This window comes from Pristiophorus japonicus, chromosome 12 (genome assembly GCF_044704955.1).
Source record: "Pristiophorus japonicus isolate sPriJap1 chromosome 12, sPriJap1.hap1, whole genome shotgun sequence".
Taxonomy (NCBI): Eukaryota; Metazoa; Chordata; class Chondrichthyes; family Pristiophoridae; genus Pristiophorus; species Pristiophorus japonicus.
In genome coordinates this window covers 132,406,970-132,423,830 of record NC_091988.1, presented here as the reverse complement: position 1 = coordinate 132,423,830, position 16,861 = coordinate 132,406,970, and the positions used below count along the sequence as shown (strand labels likewise).

The window sequence follows — 16,861 nt, the reverse complement described above, 5'->3', positions numbered from 1 at the left end:
TTTGTAACCTGCGCCTGATTTTTTAATGTGTAGAACAGGTTTTTTCAGTTCTACAAAAATCTTCACTTGCTCCATTCTAACTTCGTTTGGAGTACGTTTTCACTGTGGAAACTTTGAAATCAGGCGTCAGTGGCCGGACACGCCCCCTTTTGAAGAAAAAATTCTGTTCCAAAGTAGAACTGTTCTACCTGACTAGAACTGTAGAAAAAAAAATGTGGAGAATTGCGATTTCTAAGATAGTCCGTTCTTCACCAGTTGCTCCTAAAAAATCAGGCGCAAATCATGTGGAAACTTGGGCCCAGAGAGTGCATTTCCATTTTTGGGGAAGAGCAAATCTTGAGGTCGTCAGTATAAGATAGTCACCAAGAAATCAAATCAAATTAAGAAAAAGCTTCTTTACCCCGAGATTGGTGAGAATGTGGAATTTGTTACCACAGGAGGTTGACCATAGTATAGATACATTTCAGGGGAGGTTGATAAGCATATGAGGGAGAAGGGAATAGAGGGTTATGCTGATAGAGTTAGATGAGGAAAGACGGGAGGAGGCTCGAGTGGAGCTTAAACGCCAGCATGGACTGGTTGGGCCGGATAGCCTGTCCCTGTGCTGTATATTATATGTAATTCTATGAATCACATATAATGAATGGATCCTGGTTACAGAAAACAAACTGAGCAGTAAGTCTCCAACTACCAGTGAAAATCACCCATGTAAAATGTTTGTAATGTAACAAGAAGATGATCTGTCTGTTTCTGTGTATATGAAATGAATATATATTGGGGGAGAAATTGCGGTCGGAGGCTTCCTTCGGACGAACGCCTGACCCGAAAAATTTTACGAAAATACCCGGTGGTCCCGGAGGAATGTAGGATTGCGGTCGGAGGCCTCCATTCACTGTGCAGCGCCCGGGAACATGTCCTCTAGGTACGTATTCGTATCCTGGAATCACGTGAGCCTGGATCACCAATCACTATCTAGTATTCTCATTGTTCATAATGTACAAAGCTCCTGTTACTTTCACTGAGAATACCCCCCTAAAACAAGAAACTACACAATAAATTAAAAAAAAACACCTCACATTTAAAATTAATTGAAATGTTTTAGAAAAAAAAATATATTAAAAAAAATTTTTTTTTTAATGTGTTTTAACAGGGTTAAAAATACACTTGCCTTAATGGACAGAGTTTTTAATATAAAAATGAATGATTAAATTTCATTTTTCTATGTTTTAAAACTCTTACACTGGTAAAATAAGGTTATACACCTGCTTTTACCAGGTGTAAGAGTTTGAAGGACAGTCACTGGGCAAATCGCCCAATCGCTGCCCCGCGGATGTCCTTCCTGCGGGGATGTGTAGAATCTGTCAAGATAAATTTTGACTTATCGGAAAAAACGTTTCTCGGCGCACTTCGTACGGACTCAGAGAGGCCACAATTTTCGCCCCAATAAATAAAAATAAACGGCCTTGTGGCAGCATGCGTCCATCATACTCCAGGCATGCCACTTTGTTACAGGTGCACTACAAAGCCAGGCATTGGCCTGGAACCTAGGATTTACAAGCCGCTAACAGTTGCTTACTGATCGCCCTCAGCGGTTTCAAAACGACGCTGGTTACCTGGATATACCTGTTTCAGCCACTTTCAAGTGCTTGAATTGTGGATAGGACAGGCCAGGTTACATCACAACCGTGCTCCAAATCCCAGACTACCCGTGAGCAACTACGGGAAATTGACCTGTAATAAACAAGGGTGATGGTTAAAGGTCAAGAGAGCACGAGGAGAGGCGAGCGCTGGGAAAAGCTGCAGATGCAAGAACAGAGGAGATTACCGAGTGCTTTGAGAGAGGGGTTTAAAACTATGACAGGATGGGATAGAGTAGATAAAAACATTGGTTGAAGACTTGATAATGAGAGGACACAGATATAAAATTAAATATGAGATTTAGGGCAGAGAGCAAGAAAAACCTATTTTATGAGGCTGTGGAATGGACTACCAGAGTTAGTGATTGAAACATGTTAAAATTAAAATAGGTTAACTAGGTAGTTGAAAAACAGGGGAATAAAGTGCGCATGCAGGATTAGTGCTACTGATTGGGTCAGGCGGCCTCTGACATGTTGTAATTTCTAGGCAACAGTTAAAACTGATGTAATGCAATGCAGGTACTGTTTCAGAGAGAACAGATAGTGATTAGAGTGTGTTGTGGAAAGGCATTCAAACAGTCTATGTGGCATGTTAAAATGCCCACTCAGATTTTAAAAGCACCCAGTGCATTTCAGAGACAGTAGGAGCACAGGCAACACACAGCACTAGGGATTGTTGCTTTTTAGGCAGACAGGGAAAATATGCGACAGGCCCAATGCAAATTTACACATGAAACAAACACTCTCATAACATGGAGATTTAGGGAACAAAGTAGTGTTTGTAATATACAGAGTGTTTGCAGGTTTCATCATCATTATAGGCAGTTCCTCGGAATCGAGGAAGACTTGCTTCCACTCTTAACATGAGTTCTTAGGTGGCTGTACAGTCCAATACGAGAACCACAGTCCTTGTCACAGGTGGGACAGACAGTCGCTGAGGGAAAGGGTGGGTGGGACTTGCTTGCCGCATGCTCTTCCTGCTGCCTGCGTTGTTTTCTGCGTGCTCTCGGCGACAAGACTCGAGGTGCTCAGCGCCCTCCCGGATGCACTTCCTCCACACTAAGAGCATATTGACTTTATGTTTGCTGAGAGAATGGACTAACTGATACAGTGAGAGAGCAGGTGAGAGGGTTCATTGGTGGTTAGAAGAATGAGAGGTGATCTTATTGAAACGTGTAAGATTCTGAGGGGGCTTGACAAGGTAGGTGCAGAGAGGATGTTTCCCCTCATGGGTAATCTAGAACTAGGAGGCATCGTTTCAGAATAAGGGGTCACCCATTTAAAACGGAACTGAAGAGGAATTTCTTCTCTCAGAGGGTCGTTAATCTGTGGAATTCTCTGCCCCAGAGAACTGTGGAGGCTGGGTCATTGAATGTATTTAAGGTGGAGATAGACAGATTTTTGAACGATAAGGGAGTCAAGGGTTATGGGCAGAGGGCGGGGAAGTCGAGTTGAGCCCAAGATCAGATCAGCCGTGATCTTATTGAATGGCAGAGCAGACTCGAGGGGCCAGATGGCCTACTCCTGCTCCTATTTTTTATGTTCTTATAGGTAGGTTTAATATCAATCAACAAGGGATGGATTTGTTAGACCTAAAGGCCTTTTCCCATCTCTCATTCCTGCTGTAGGACTGTTACCTGAGATCCTGGAGAGCTATTAATTTAGATAACCAGGTTCAATGTCAAAGAAACAAATTCAGGACACTTAGTTCCAGCTTCTGATCTTCTGTTAGAAAATAATTTTTTAAAAAAAGTTAAATCCATCAAGGCATGGATGAGGTATGAACATATCCAGGATGTCCATTATGCAGGTTGTGGTACCTAAAGCTAGGTCGCACTTTCGCCTCTTAGTCAGAAGGTCATGGGTTCAATTCCAACTCCAGAGACTTGAGCACGAAAAATAGGCTGACATTCCAGCTGTGCTGAGTGAGCGCTGCACTGTCAGAGGTGCCATCTTTCGGATGCGACGTTAAACCAAGGCCCCATCGGTCCCCTCAGGATGTAAAAGATCCCACAGGGGAGTTCTCCTGGTGCTACAACAGATTATCTTGTCACTAATTTCATTGATGGTGTGGGAGCTTGCTGTGCAAAAATTGGCTGTCGTATTTCCGACATTACAAAAGTACTTAATTGGCTGTAAATCACTTTAGGACATCCTGAGGTTGTGAAAGGTGCGATATGTCTTTCCTTTTACTTTTTGCTGCACCGCATGTTGTGTTTGAGCACTTAAGCATGCACTGTTTTACCGTCTCTCAGCCATACGAGACGGCTCCACTGTGGTTGCTGACGTATCTCCATGGTTTAACTCGGGTGTTTTTTTTTTGCAGACCCCGGCCTGGCTGGAGCAGATGATTGCTCATGTGACTTGGAGAGACCTCTTCTATAAACTTGCAGAAGCTCATCCCGACTGTTTGATGCTCAACTTTACTGTTAAGGTAAAACCATCCTTGTGCTGATGTTATATAATGGGCGGGAAATTGCGGCCTTGCCGAGTGGGTAAACAAGCGCGCACGGACCTGGCACAGCCTCGCAAAAGCCCATGTGCTGAGAACCGGCTTTTCGGATCCGTCAAAATTTCCTGAGACCGATTCTATGCATCCCCGAGGAACGACTTCCGTGGAGCAGCAATTGGGCTATTTGCCCAACTCTTGCCCAACGAATGTCCTTCACACTTTTACACCTGGTAAAAGCAGGCGTATAGCCTACTTTTTTACCAGCATAACACTTTTAAAACGGAAAAATTAAATCTAATCATTCATTTTTATATTTAAAAGCCCTGTTCATTAAGGTAAGTTTATTTTTAAAGCTATTAAAGTATATAAAAAAATTTTTACAAAAAAAAATTTCTAAAACATTTAATTACATTTAATTTCAATTAATTTTAAATTTGAGGTGTTTTTTTGTTTATTGTGCTGTGTTTTAGGGGGTTATTCTCATTGATAGTAATGGGAGCCCGTACAAACGGAGTTCCCATTATTATCAATGAGAATACTCCATAGTGATTGGTGGCCCAGGCCCATGTGATTCCAACAGATGCATTCGAACGTGGAAGACAGATCCCCGTGTGCTGCGCAGTGAATGAAGGCCTCAGACTGGAATCCTGCGTTTCTCTGGGAAAATTTTACAAAAATACCCGGTGGTCCCGGAGGAATGTAGGATTGCGGTCGGAGGCCTCCATTCACTGTGCAGCGCCCGGGAACATGTCCTCTAGGTACGTATTCGTATCCTGGAATCACGTGAGCCTGGATCACCAATCACTATCTAGTATTCTCATTATTGTACAAAGCTCCTGTTACTTTCACTGAGAATACCCCCCTAAAACAAGAAACTACACAATAAATTTTAAAAAAACACCTCACATTTAAAATTAATTGAACTGTTTTAGAAAAAAAAATATATATAAAATTTTTTTAATGTGTTTTAATAGGGCTAAAAATACACTTACCTTAATGGACAGAGTTTTTAATATAAAAATGAATGATTAAATTTCATTTTTCTATGTTTTAAAACTCTTACACTGGTAAAATAAGGTTATACACCTGCTTTTACCAGGTGTAAGAGTTTGAAGGACAGTCACTGGGCAAATCGCCCAATCGCTGCCCCGCGGATGTCCTTCCTGCGGGGATGTGTAGAATCTGTCAAAATAAATTTTGACTTGTCAGAAAAAACGTTTCTCGGCGCACTTCGTACGGACTCAGAGAGGCCACAATTTTCACCCCAATAAATAAAAATAAACGGCCTTGTGGCAGCATGCGTCCATCATACTCCAGGCATGCCACTTTGTTACAGGTGCACTACAAAGCCAGGCATTGGCCTGAAACCTAGGATTTACAAGCCGCTAACAGTTGCTTACTGATCGCCCTCAGCGGTTTCAAAACGACGCTGGTTACCTGGATATGCCTGTTTCAGCCACTTTCAAGTGCTTGAATTGTGGATAGGACAGGACAGGTTACATCACAACCGTGCTCCAACTGGGCCTTTATACACTGGAGTTTAGAACGATGAGAGGGGATCTTATAGAAACATGTAAGATTCTGACGGGACGGGACAGGTTAGATGTGGGAAGAATGTTCCCGATGTTGGGGAAGTCCAGAACCAGGGGACATAGTCTTAGGATAAGAGGCAGGCCATTTAGGACTGAGATGAAGAGAAACTTCTTCACTCAGAGAGTTGTTAACCTGTGGAATTCCCTGCCGCAGAGTGTTGTTGATGCCAGTTCATTGAATATATTCAAGAGGGAGTTAGATATGGCCCTTACGGCTAAAGTGATCAAGGGGTATGGAGAGAAAGCAGGAAAAGGGTACTGAGGGAATGATCAGCCATGATCTTATTGAATGGCGGTGCAGGCTCGAAGAGCCAAATGGCCTACTCCTGCACCTATTTTCTATGTTTCTATGTTTCTAACAGGTAGTTTTGTAGATTTTTTTGGGGTCGGATGCGTTTGTATGAAGGAACCCTCTGACCGCAATTTACGGCCCACTAGTATTTACAGCACAGGAACTGGCCATTCGGCCCAACTAGTCTCTGCTGGTGTTTCTGCTGCGCGTGAGCCTCCTCCCTCCCCAATTCATCTAACACTATCAACGTATCCTTGTAATCCTTTCTCACTCATGTACTTACCTAGCTTTCCCTTAAATGCATCAATGCTATTTGCGTAAACTACACCCTGTGGTAGTTAGTTCCACATTCCGAACCATCTCTGGGCAAAGAAGTTTCTCCTGAATTCCCTCTTGGATTTATTAGTGACTATCTTATATCTATGGCCCCTCGTTTTGGACTCCCACAAGTGAGGCTACTTTTATTTTATGATGGGACAAGCGGATGTCAATTCTCCTGCGTTATGTCCAAGAAGCTCCGGTGGGATGTGCGGACCAGTTCCTGGTGGGCCTGTGTTGCCCGCCTCCGGTACAGACACACGCCCCTCTGATGAATCCTCTGGAGCTTATCCTTCAACTCCTACCAGTAGGGCCTGTTGTATGTGGGAGTGAAATACCTGTAACTGCTAAGTGACAGCGGGGGGGGGGGGCACAATGTTAAATACAACAGTAACAAAAACTGGGAAACACTGAAACAAAATCAAAACCAATCTAACGGGGGAAAAAAAAAATCACAAAATAAAGACATTTCAAAATAATTGTTTTGAACAACCTGCTGTGAGAGCAACAAATAAAGACTTATTTTTATATAGCGCCTTTCATGACTTCAGGATGTCCCAAAGTGCTTTACAGCCAATTAAGTACTTTTTGGGGTGTAGTCACTGTTGTAAGGTAGGAAACGTGGCAGCCAATTTGCGCACAGCAAGCTCCCACAAACAGCAATGTGATAATGACCAGATAATCTGTTTTATTTTAGTAATGTTGGTTGAGGGATAAATATTGGTCAGGTCATTGGGGACAACCACCCCCGCCCCCCCCAGTGCTCTTCGAAATACTGCTGTGGGATTTTTACATCCACTTGGGAGAGGGCAGACGGAGCCTCATCCTGTGCAGGGAACACTACTTGTGACTCTACAGTGGTAGGCAAGGGGATTCTCGTCAGTGTAAGCAAAGTAATTGGATAGTACCGAAACAGTGACCCCAGACTCAGAGGGCAGGCCAGTGGGGTAAGAGGACACATTTAAAATTAGTGGTAAATGTTTGGAATAATATCGTTGATTAGAGTCAAAGGGAGAAAAATTCGGGTCGGTTGTGCTTCCGGGCGTGGCGCTGGTACCGACTCCCTAAAAGTTCTGCAGGAGTTTAGCGGCAGCGCTAGCCGATAGTGCCCCGCTCCTACCGGTAGCCTCCTGGGCCGTTTTTGCCCCAGAGTGTAGGCCGCTCGCAGGGCGAAAATTAAAGGGGAGGTGCCGCGGTGAAAAAAAAAAATGCTGACTTACTGGTCGCGGCCGCCTTCACTGCAGATTGCAGGGTCCGTGCCGTGATCTTGCAGCCCCTCATCTGCTTGTGTGCCGGGCTACTGCCATGGCACCCGGCTCCTTGGCGGTCCAGCGATGGCCACTTCTCTCTCCTGCAGAGTCGGCAGCTTGGCCCTCCCCTTTAATGGAAGGGTAGAGCCCTGTCTTCCCTCCATGTAGGGCTGGATAATTTGCGTGGCTTTACGCCCTGGTCCTGCCCCCTGCCCTGAGGGAAAGTGAAACGGGAGATTTTGCGCTTCAGTTCCTCACGGGACGGTAAGCCCAATATAGCTCGCGGGGCGGGACTTTTGCGCCTGGCGCAGGAACTTGTACCCCACGGCTATTAACGCCCCCGCACCGAATTTTCAGCCCAAAGAATTTGGGTCCGCTCAAAGTGCAGTGGGATGCTGGTCAGGATGAGTCGGAGCACTCGGGGGGGGTGAGCATTGAATGTCCACATGGCCTTCTCGTTCTATTTTCTTATATTTTTGCTGAATTTTTTGGTCGTCAAGGAGTATTGGTGCTGGGAAATGGAACTCCTTTGGCCACTCGTCGCCCAAATCAAACATTACCCGGTCAGCTACAGCACGGGTTAGATACAGAGTAAAGCTCTCTACACTGTTCCATCAAACATTCTCAGGGCAGGTACAGCACAGGTTAGATACAGAGTAAAGCTCTCTACTCTGTTCCATCAAACACTCTCCGGTCAGCTACAGCACAGGTTAGATACAGAGTAAAGCTGCCTCTGCACTGTCCCATCAAACACCAAGGCAGGAGTAGCATTAGGTTAGATACAGAGTAAAGCTCCCTCTACACTGTCCCACCAAACACGAGGGCAGGTGTAGCATTAGGTTAGATACAGAGTAAAGCTCCCTCTACACCGTCCCATCAAACACTCTCAGGGCAGGTACAGCACAGGTTAGATACAGAGTAAACCTCCCTCTGCAATGTCTCATCAATGTGATTTAGCTCCAAGCACAGATGAGCATTGTGGCATTTCCAGTTAACATATGAACTGTCCTGAGCTGGAGAAATAATTAGTGCTGAATTATAGATGTCTATGTGGTGCAAAATGGTGTGCAAAATGTATTGCACTTTGAACCCTTTCAGATGGAAGTGTTTAGCCGTTCTGGCTGTGCAGAACTAAAACTCAGGTCTCAGAAATGAAGGACCACGCTCCTTTAAGTGACTCAGTTTGTAAATGCACTGCCATGTATGAAACTGAGCCATTCCACAAGGACTCTGGGCGCTGCCTTCACTTGGGTGTAATTTGACTCAGTTTTGTAGGTTAATGACCATCATTTCAAGGTTATTCAGGGAAAACTTGTCCAAATAGGGAAGGCTCCCAAAGTAGTTATTAACTTGTTCAATATTTAATTCTAAAGCAATTTGAGGTTCAATCCTCGATTTGCCATGTCTCTTTGGGACTGTGGGAGGAACTCTGTGTGTTTGGAATAGGGCCGAAAATCATCCAGGGTTCCCTCTCCTGATCACTATCCACTGACCCCTGCTGGAAAGTCCGAATGCGTAGATGTCAAGCAGAGATGTAATTGGGCTCAGCTTTAAACCCCTTGCAGTCAGATAGTCTGCTGATACCCATTGTCCAGTTGAACATATGAAGAATGACTACTTGGAAGGGGTACCAGAGGCACCTGTGGAACTGTACCCCAGCAAGAGATAGCGTTTTCGGCAGAGGAGGGAGTGTCAATGAATCATCTCGCCATTTCCAGGGGGTTGCGGGAGTGGCATGGGCTGACTCAAGTTTCAGATTTCCCTCCTTCCTCCATCTCAGCCAATGGAGTCTGAGGACAAGCGTCCTGGCATTTATTGGCCCAGTGGTTTCTTTCATCAACACACCACATTGCTGAGCCTTCTGCTAAACAAGCATCCTGCAGAAAAGTATTGAGTATCCAGCAATGTCTTGCTGCAGCTGCAGCCAGCAGATAGTCTGCCAGGTCAGCACAGGTTAGAGTGGGAGAACTGGCGGTCGTCGGTCCCACCGAATGGTGCCTCATGGATTGTGCCTCTGACTGCTCTGCTGGTCCCTTTGTCTCACTGCAGCTAATCTCGGATGCCGGATACCAGGGTGAAATAACCAGCGTGTCGACGGCCTGTCAGCAGTTGGAAGTCTTCTCCCGCGTTCTCCGCACCTCGCTTGCCACACTCGTTGATGGAGGCGAAGAACATCTGGAGAAAAACCTGCCGGAGTTTGCGGTGAGTGCCTTTCCACCAGGTTAGGTGTAGGCAGCAGCATGACAGTGTTTCTGAGCAGTTGGTGCAATGGCAGGGACCTCCCTTAAAGAGAGGAAAACTCACCAACTGTTTCTTTATTCTCTCTATCCATATTTCCACTCTCCTCATCCTGATGGCGCCAATTCTTGCTCGGATACAATTACACTGGTCAGCACCGGTATCTTGTCTCATGCGGGAGCTCAGACTGGAATTACAGGCAGGCTATTCGCCTGGAGGGCAGCATGGCCAAGCCCATTCTTGCCCTTATCCAAAGCCATGCACGTGCTATCTCCAGTGGAAGTCACCGATAGTGATTAGGATGAGACACTGATTGATGTTCCCCACCTAACCCAGGGCAATGGGGCCCATTGTAGTGCCCCTAACTTGTATCTGGGCCTGCATCCGCTGAGATATTGCATTGAGGAGGGTTATCCTGTGTGTATTGTACTGAGGGAGATTGTCCTGTGTGTATCGTACTGAGGGAGATTGTCCTGTGTGTATTGTACTGAGGGAGATTGTCCTGTGTGTATTGTACTGAGGGAGATTGTCCTGTGTGTATTGTACTGAGGGAGATTGTCTGTGTGTATTGTACTGAGGGAGATTGTCATGTGTGTATTGTACTGAGGGAGATTGTCCTGTGTGTATTGTACTGAGGGAGATTGTCCTGTGTGTATTGTACTGAGGGAGATTGTCCTGTGTGTATTGTACTGAGGGAGATTGTCCTGTGTGTATTGTACTGAGGGAGATTGTCCTGTGTGTATTGTACTGAGAGAGATTGTCCTGTGTGTATTGTACTGAGGGAGATTGTCTGTGTGTATTGTACTGAGGGAGATTGTCCTGTGTGTATTGTACTGAGGGAGATTGTCCTGTGTGTATTGTACTGAGGGAGATTGTCCTGTGTGTATTGTACTGAGGGAGATTGTCCTGTGTGTATTGTACTGAGGGAGATTGTCCTGTGTGTATTGTACGGAGGGAGATTGTCCTGTGTGTATTGTACTGAAGAGGATTGTCCTGTGTGTATTGTACTGAGGGAGATTGTCCTGTGTGTATTGTACTGAAGAGGATTGTCCAGGAATGCTTCATCCTGCCATGTACTGCTCGCTATATACTATTTTTGAACTCCGACCTTTCCTGTCAGAGAATCGCCTGTGTATTTAAGGGGTATTTACCAACTCCGTACTTTGCATTTTCCACAGAAAATGGTGTGTCATGGGGAGCACACATACCTGTACGCTCAGTCCATAATGTCTGTGTTGGCCCAGGAGGAACAGGGCGGGGCAGCCGTCCGACGAATTGCGCAGGAAGTTCAGAGATATGCGCACGAGAAGTAAGTACACCTGAGATCCTTGGGTCTTCAGGAAATGTTATATACCTGTTTTAATGCAGATATTGAATACTTGTCACTAAATTTCTCCACATTTCTCCTAAAGTGCTGAGTGTATAGTTCCATGGGCATGGGTCATCATTGATGACCTCATCCATAGACACGGGTCATCATCCATTACCTCATCCTTAGACACAGGTCATCATCCATTACCTCATCCATAGGCACGGGTCATCATCGATGACCTCATCCATAGACACGGGTCATCATCCATTACCTCAGCCATAGGCATGGGTCATCATCCATTACCTCATCCATGCAGCCATTCCTCATATGTGATCCTTGATAGTGAGCCCCATCCTCACTCGACATCTCCATAGTAAAATTTCTGTCATAGATTGCAGCGTAGCGATAAGGAGCAGAGAAACCCCCACCCCCACTTCCTGTGTTCCATTGCTGCGCTGTTCCCGGCCCGGTTCCTGCGGTGTTCCCCAGCCTGGTTCCCACGGCGTTCCCCGGGCCGGTTCCTGCGGCGTTCCCCGGCCCGGTTCCCGCGGTGTTTGGATTGGTTGCTGGTTTCCCTCCACTCTTCTCGGATGTGACCACTGGGATTATGGCTGAGGTGTTGGAGGTGGTTCAACTTGTGTCACTGAGTGAGACTGGGAAATAATTGGATGGGAGTGAGTGGCAAGTGCATTTGAAACCTGCACTCGCTTTTGTTCCGATCTTTTCTTATTGATGGTTATTCTCCTTTTCTCTGGGTTACAGTTCAAGCAACAAGCTTTGGGAAAGTGAGCCCCTCTCTTCCCCCCCCCCCCCACCCCCCCAATATTCTCCCCTCCTGTCTCAGAGATGGTGATTGTTGCTGGGGTACTGTTCCACAGGCATTGATCTCCCTCCAATACTCCACCTAAATGACCTTTCCTTTCTGTGTTTGAGTAGACGGTCGGTGCCAGCAGGCTATTTGGTCAAGTGGGATATTACAACTGTGTCCGATCCTTTCCTCCGTCAGCGTTCATATGGACACATTTTCCAGCGGTGATGACTGGATATGGATCAGGAACACAGACGCCAGCTGATTTGCACCTCACTAACCCTGGGTTGACCAGGCCCATTGTACCACTGTAGATTAGATCAGCTAACTCATCAGTGAAGTGGGACCTCCCCGATCTGTGTGAGCAGACCATTCACTAGCTGCTCAGTATCTTCAAATACAGATCCCCCAGGCCTTTGTGCAATCTTTCTTTTGAGTCGTCCGGAGGAAAAATAATTCCCTTTCTATTGCCTCCCCTCAGAGGCCACGATGCCAGCCAGATCACGTTGGCGCTGGGCACGGCTGCATCCTACCCCCGAGCCTGCCAGGCACTGGGTGCCATGCTGTCCAAGGGAGCCCTGAATCCTGCCGACATCACTGTGCTGTATAAGATGTTCACAAGTATGGATCCTCCTCCTGTAGAACTGGTAAGAATCGCATTCAGTCACCCGTTTCACAGGGACAAGAAGCCTTCTCTCCAGAAATATGCAGCACATTCGGTCCAACTGGTCTATGCTGGTGTTTATTCTCCACACAAGCCTCCATCCATCTGACTTCATCTAACCCTATTTGCATACTCTTCTATTCCTGTCTTATCGACGAGAGCGTGCAGAAATCTAACGCATGCAGCGGAAAGAGCGTGCGGCAAACCAGCCCCACCCACCCCTTCCCTCAAAGACTATCTGCCCCACCTGTGACAAAAGACTGTGGCTCTCGTATTGGACTGTACAGCCACCTAAGAACTCACGTTAAGAGTGGAAGCAAGTCTTCCTCGATTCCGAGGGACTGCTTATGATGATATGATTATATTCCTGTCTCACTCGCATAATCGAGCTTTCCCTTAACTGCATCTATGTCATTCACCACAATTCCCAATTGGGTTTATTAGTGACTATCATATATTTTTACTGTGCCTATTTCTGGTCTTCCCCTACAAGCGGAAACATCTTTTCTATGTTTACCCTGTCAAACCATTCATAACCTTAAAGACTTCTTTCTTAGAGAAAAGAGCTCCAGCCTGTTCAGACTTTCTTGATAGATATAACCTCTCAGCTCTGGTATAATCCTTGCAAACCTTGAATGAAGAGTGTTGGGGAAACTACCTCCGCTTATCTCCTGACTCCAGCTGAAGTTGGTAGCAGCGCTTCCAGGAGCTTGCATCCTGTGCGAGCCGAGATAGTGAGTGTGGGCAAGCTATTCAACTGTGGGGAGCTTCACGGCTCACCCTAGAACTGTCCACAGGTGCAGTTTCTAGCAGGGGTCACTGAATCCCATTCAGGACCAAGAATTCTGGCGTTTTGTTTTCAGTGATTATTTGCACTAATTTTTTGAGCATTCTTCTGCGTCTGTGCGCTCTGGACTCTGCCTCCGACGCCCACGCATGCGCATAACCGCCCATCTGAACTCTCCCCTTCCCCGTCCTCCCGCGCAGGCGCAGCCTCCTCGAACCCGTGGGGCCTGTATCTCTTTCTATCCCAAGAGACCAATTGTCTTTTGTTTATTGATATCATTTAACACAGCACAGACCAGGTCTGGAAGCTGAGAAAGTGTGGCTCAGTACCACACCATCGGGAGAGCCATGCTTAAAGAAATAGGAGTTGGCTTGCATTTCACACACACAAAGCTCTCGCCCAGTTTGAAAACCAGTGCCACATATAGAGGCCGATATTCCTCCTGTTTTCTACTCAGTCAGATTATTCATCTACTCCCTGTAAAACACATTGTGAATGTGTGCTTTGATACCCCGGTGTGTTGTATCTAACTGTGACCGTTTGCTTCTTGTTCCAGATCAGGGTCCCTGCTTTCCTTGATCTTTTCATGCAATCTCTCTTCAAGCCGGGCTCTAAAATCAATCCTGAGCATAAGCACAAGTACATCTACATCTTGGCCTATGCAGCCAGTGTGGTGGAGTCATGGAAAAAGGTCAGCTCTGGATTTCAAATACAGTCAGTATCACTGACGCCGTGTTCATGTAATAGTGCACAGACTGTTCCTCACACACGTGTTCATGTAATAGTGCACAGACTGTTCCTCACACACGTGTTCATGTAATAGTGCACAGACTGTTCCTTACGCACACGTGTTTATGTAATAGTGCACTGACTATTCCTCACACGTGTTCATGTAATAGTGCACAGACTATTCCTCACACGTGTTCTTGTAATAGTGCACAGACTTCCTTACGCACATGTGTTCATGTAATAGTGCACAGACTATTCCTCACACGTGTTTATGTAATAGTGCACAGACTGTTCCTCACACACGTGTTCATGTAATAGTACACAGACTATTCCTCACACACCCTTGTTCATGTCATAGTGCACAGACTATTCCTCACACGTGTTCATGTAATAGTACACAGACTGTTCCTCACACATGTGTTCATGTAATAGTGCACAGACTATTCCCCACACATATGTTCATGTAATAGTACACAGACTATTCCTCACACCCTTGTTCATGTAATAATACAGACTGTTCCTCACACACATGTTCATGTAATAGTGCACAGACTGTTCCTCACACACGTGTTCTTGTAATAGTGCACAGACTATTCCTCACACACATGTGTTCATGTAATAATACAGACTGTTCCTCACACACATGTTCATGTAATAATACACAGACTGTTCTTCACACATACATGTGTTCATGTAATAGTACACAGACAGTTCCTCAAGCATACGTGTTCATGTAATAATACAGACTGTTCTTCACACATATACATGTTCATGTAATAGTACACAGACGGTTCCTCAAGCACACGTGTTCATGTAATAGTACACAGACTGTTCCTCTAACACGTGTTCATGTAATAGTGTACAGACTATTCCTCACACGTGTTCATGTAATAGTACACAGACTATTCCTCACACACCCTTGTTCATGTAATAATACAGACTGTTCCTCACACATGTTCATGTAATAGTGCACAGACTGTTCCTCACACACGTGTTCATGTAATAGTGCACAGACTATTCCTCACACATGTGTTCATGTAATAATACAGACTGTTCCTCACACACATGTTCATGTAATAATACACAGACTGTTCTTCACACATACAAGTGTTCATGTAATAGTACACAGACGGTTCCTCAAGCACACGTGTTCATGTAATAGTACACAGACTGTTCCTCTAACAAGTGTTCATGTAATAGTGCACAGTCTGTTCCTCACATATATATGTTCATAGTGCACAGACTGTTCTTCAAACATCTCGCTTAACAAAAACTTATATTTATATAGAGCCTATAACAAGGTACTTAATAGGAGCGCCATCAAACAAAATTTGACACTGACACATGTAAGTAGAAACTAGGCAGATGACTAAAATATTGGTCAAAGAGACAGGTTTGAGGAGCATCTTAAAGGAGGAAAGAGAGGTGGTGAGGTTTAGGGCGGGAATTCCAGAGCTTAGGACCTTGGCAGCTAAAGGCACGGCCACCAATGCTGGAGTCATTAAAATCGGGGATGCTTACGAGGCCAGATTTGGAGTACGGCAGATATCTCAGAGGGTGACAGGGCTGAGGGAGATTACAGAGATAGGAAGGGGCGAGGCCATGGAGGGATTTGAAAACAAGGATGAAAATGTTTAAATCGAGGCATTGCTTAACTGAGAGCCAATATAGGTCATCAAACACAGGGGTGATGGGTAATCGGGACGGTGCAAGTTAGGACACGGGCAGCAAAGTTTGGATGATTCAAGTTTACGCAGGGTAGAACCTGGGAGGCTGGCCAGGAGTGCATCATAATAGTCAAGTCTAGGCATGGATAAGGGTTTAAGGCATAAGGCCTGCTTTTACCAGCGTAAGAGGTTTTAAAAGACAGAAAAAATAAATGTTATTACTTATTTTTGTATTTAGAAACCCTGCCCATGAAGATAAGAACATAAGAAATAGGAGCAGGAGTAGACCATTTGGCCCCTCGAGCCTGCCCCGTCATTTAATAAGATCGTGGCTGATCTGATCATGGACTCAGCTCCACTTCCCTGCCCGCTCCCCATAACCCTTTATTCCCTTATCGCTCAAAATCTGTCTATCTTCGCCTTAAATATATTCAATGACCCAGCCTCCACAGCTCTCTGGGGCAGAGAAATCCACAGATTTACAACCCTCTGAGAGAAGAAATTCCTCCTCATCTCAGTTTTAAATGGGCAGTCCCCTTATTCTGAGACTATGTCCCCTAGTTTTAGTTTCCCCTATGAGTGGAAATAGCCTCTCTGCATCCACATTGTCGAGCCCCCTCATTATCTGATATGTTTCGATAAGATCACCTCTCATTCTTCTGACTCTCCAGTGAATATAGGCTCAACCTACTTTCATAAGTTAACCCCCTCATCTCCGGAATCAACCTAGTGAACCTTCTCTGAGCAGCTCCGATGCAAGTATATTCCTCCTTAAATAAAGAGACCAAAACTGTATGCAATACTCCAGTTGTGGCCTCACCAATACCCTGTACTGTTGTAGCAGGACTTCTCTGCTTTTATACTCTATTCCCCCTTGCAATAAAGGCCAACATTCCATTTGCCTTCCTGATTGCTTGCTGTATCTGCATACTAACTTTTTGTATTTCATGCACAAGAACCCCCAGGTCCCTCAGTACTGCAGCACTTTGCAATTTTTCTCCATTTAAATTATAATTTTCTATTTATTCTGCCAATGTGGATAACCTCACATTTTCCCACATCGACCAATTTTTTTGCCCACACACTGAGCCTGTCTATGATCAGATCAGCCATGA

General features: G+C 45.4%; 1 protein-coding gene across 2 annotated transcripts in view; it reads left to right on the top strand.

Moving 5' to 3' along the window:
* The window catches only part of nelfcd (negative elongation factor complex member C/D), a 63,772-nt gene that overhangs the window by 22,409 nt on the left and 24,502 nt on the right, over positions 1-16,861 (top strand). For both annotated transcript variants that reach the window (XM_070895937.1, XM_070895936.1), the window contains exons 5-9: positions 3,964-4,071; positions 9,591-9,743; positions 10,958-11,088; positions 12,381-12,546; positions 13,907-14,041. In XM_070895937.1, the coding sequence (XP_070752038.1) occupies positions 3,964-4,071; positions 9,591-9,743; positions 10,958-11,088; positions 12,381-12,546; positions 13,907-14,041 (693 nt within the window). The remainder of the gene's footprint in view (positions 1-3,963; positions 4,072-9,590; positions 9,744-10,957; positions 11,089-12,380; positions 12,547-13,906; positions 14,042-16,861) is intronic.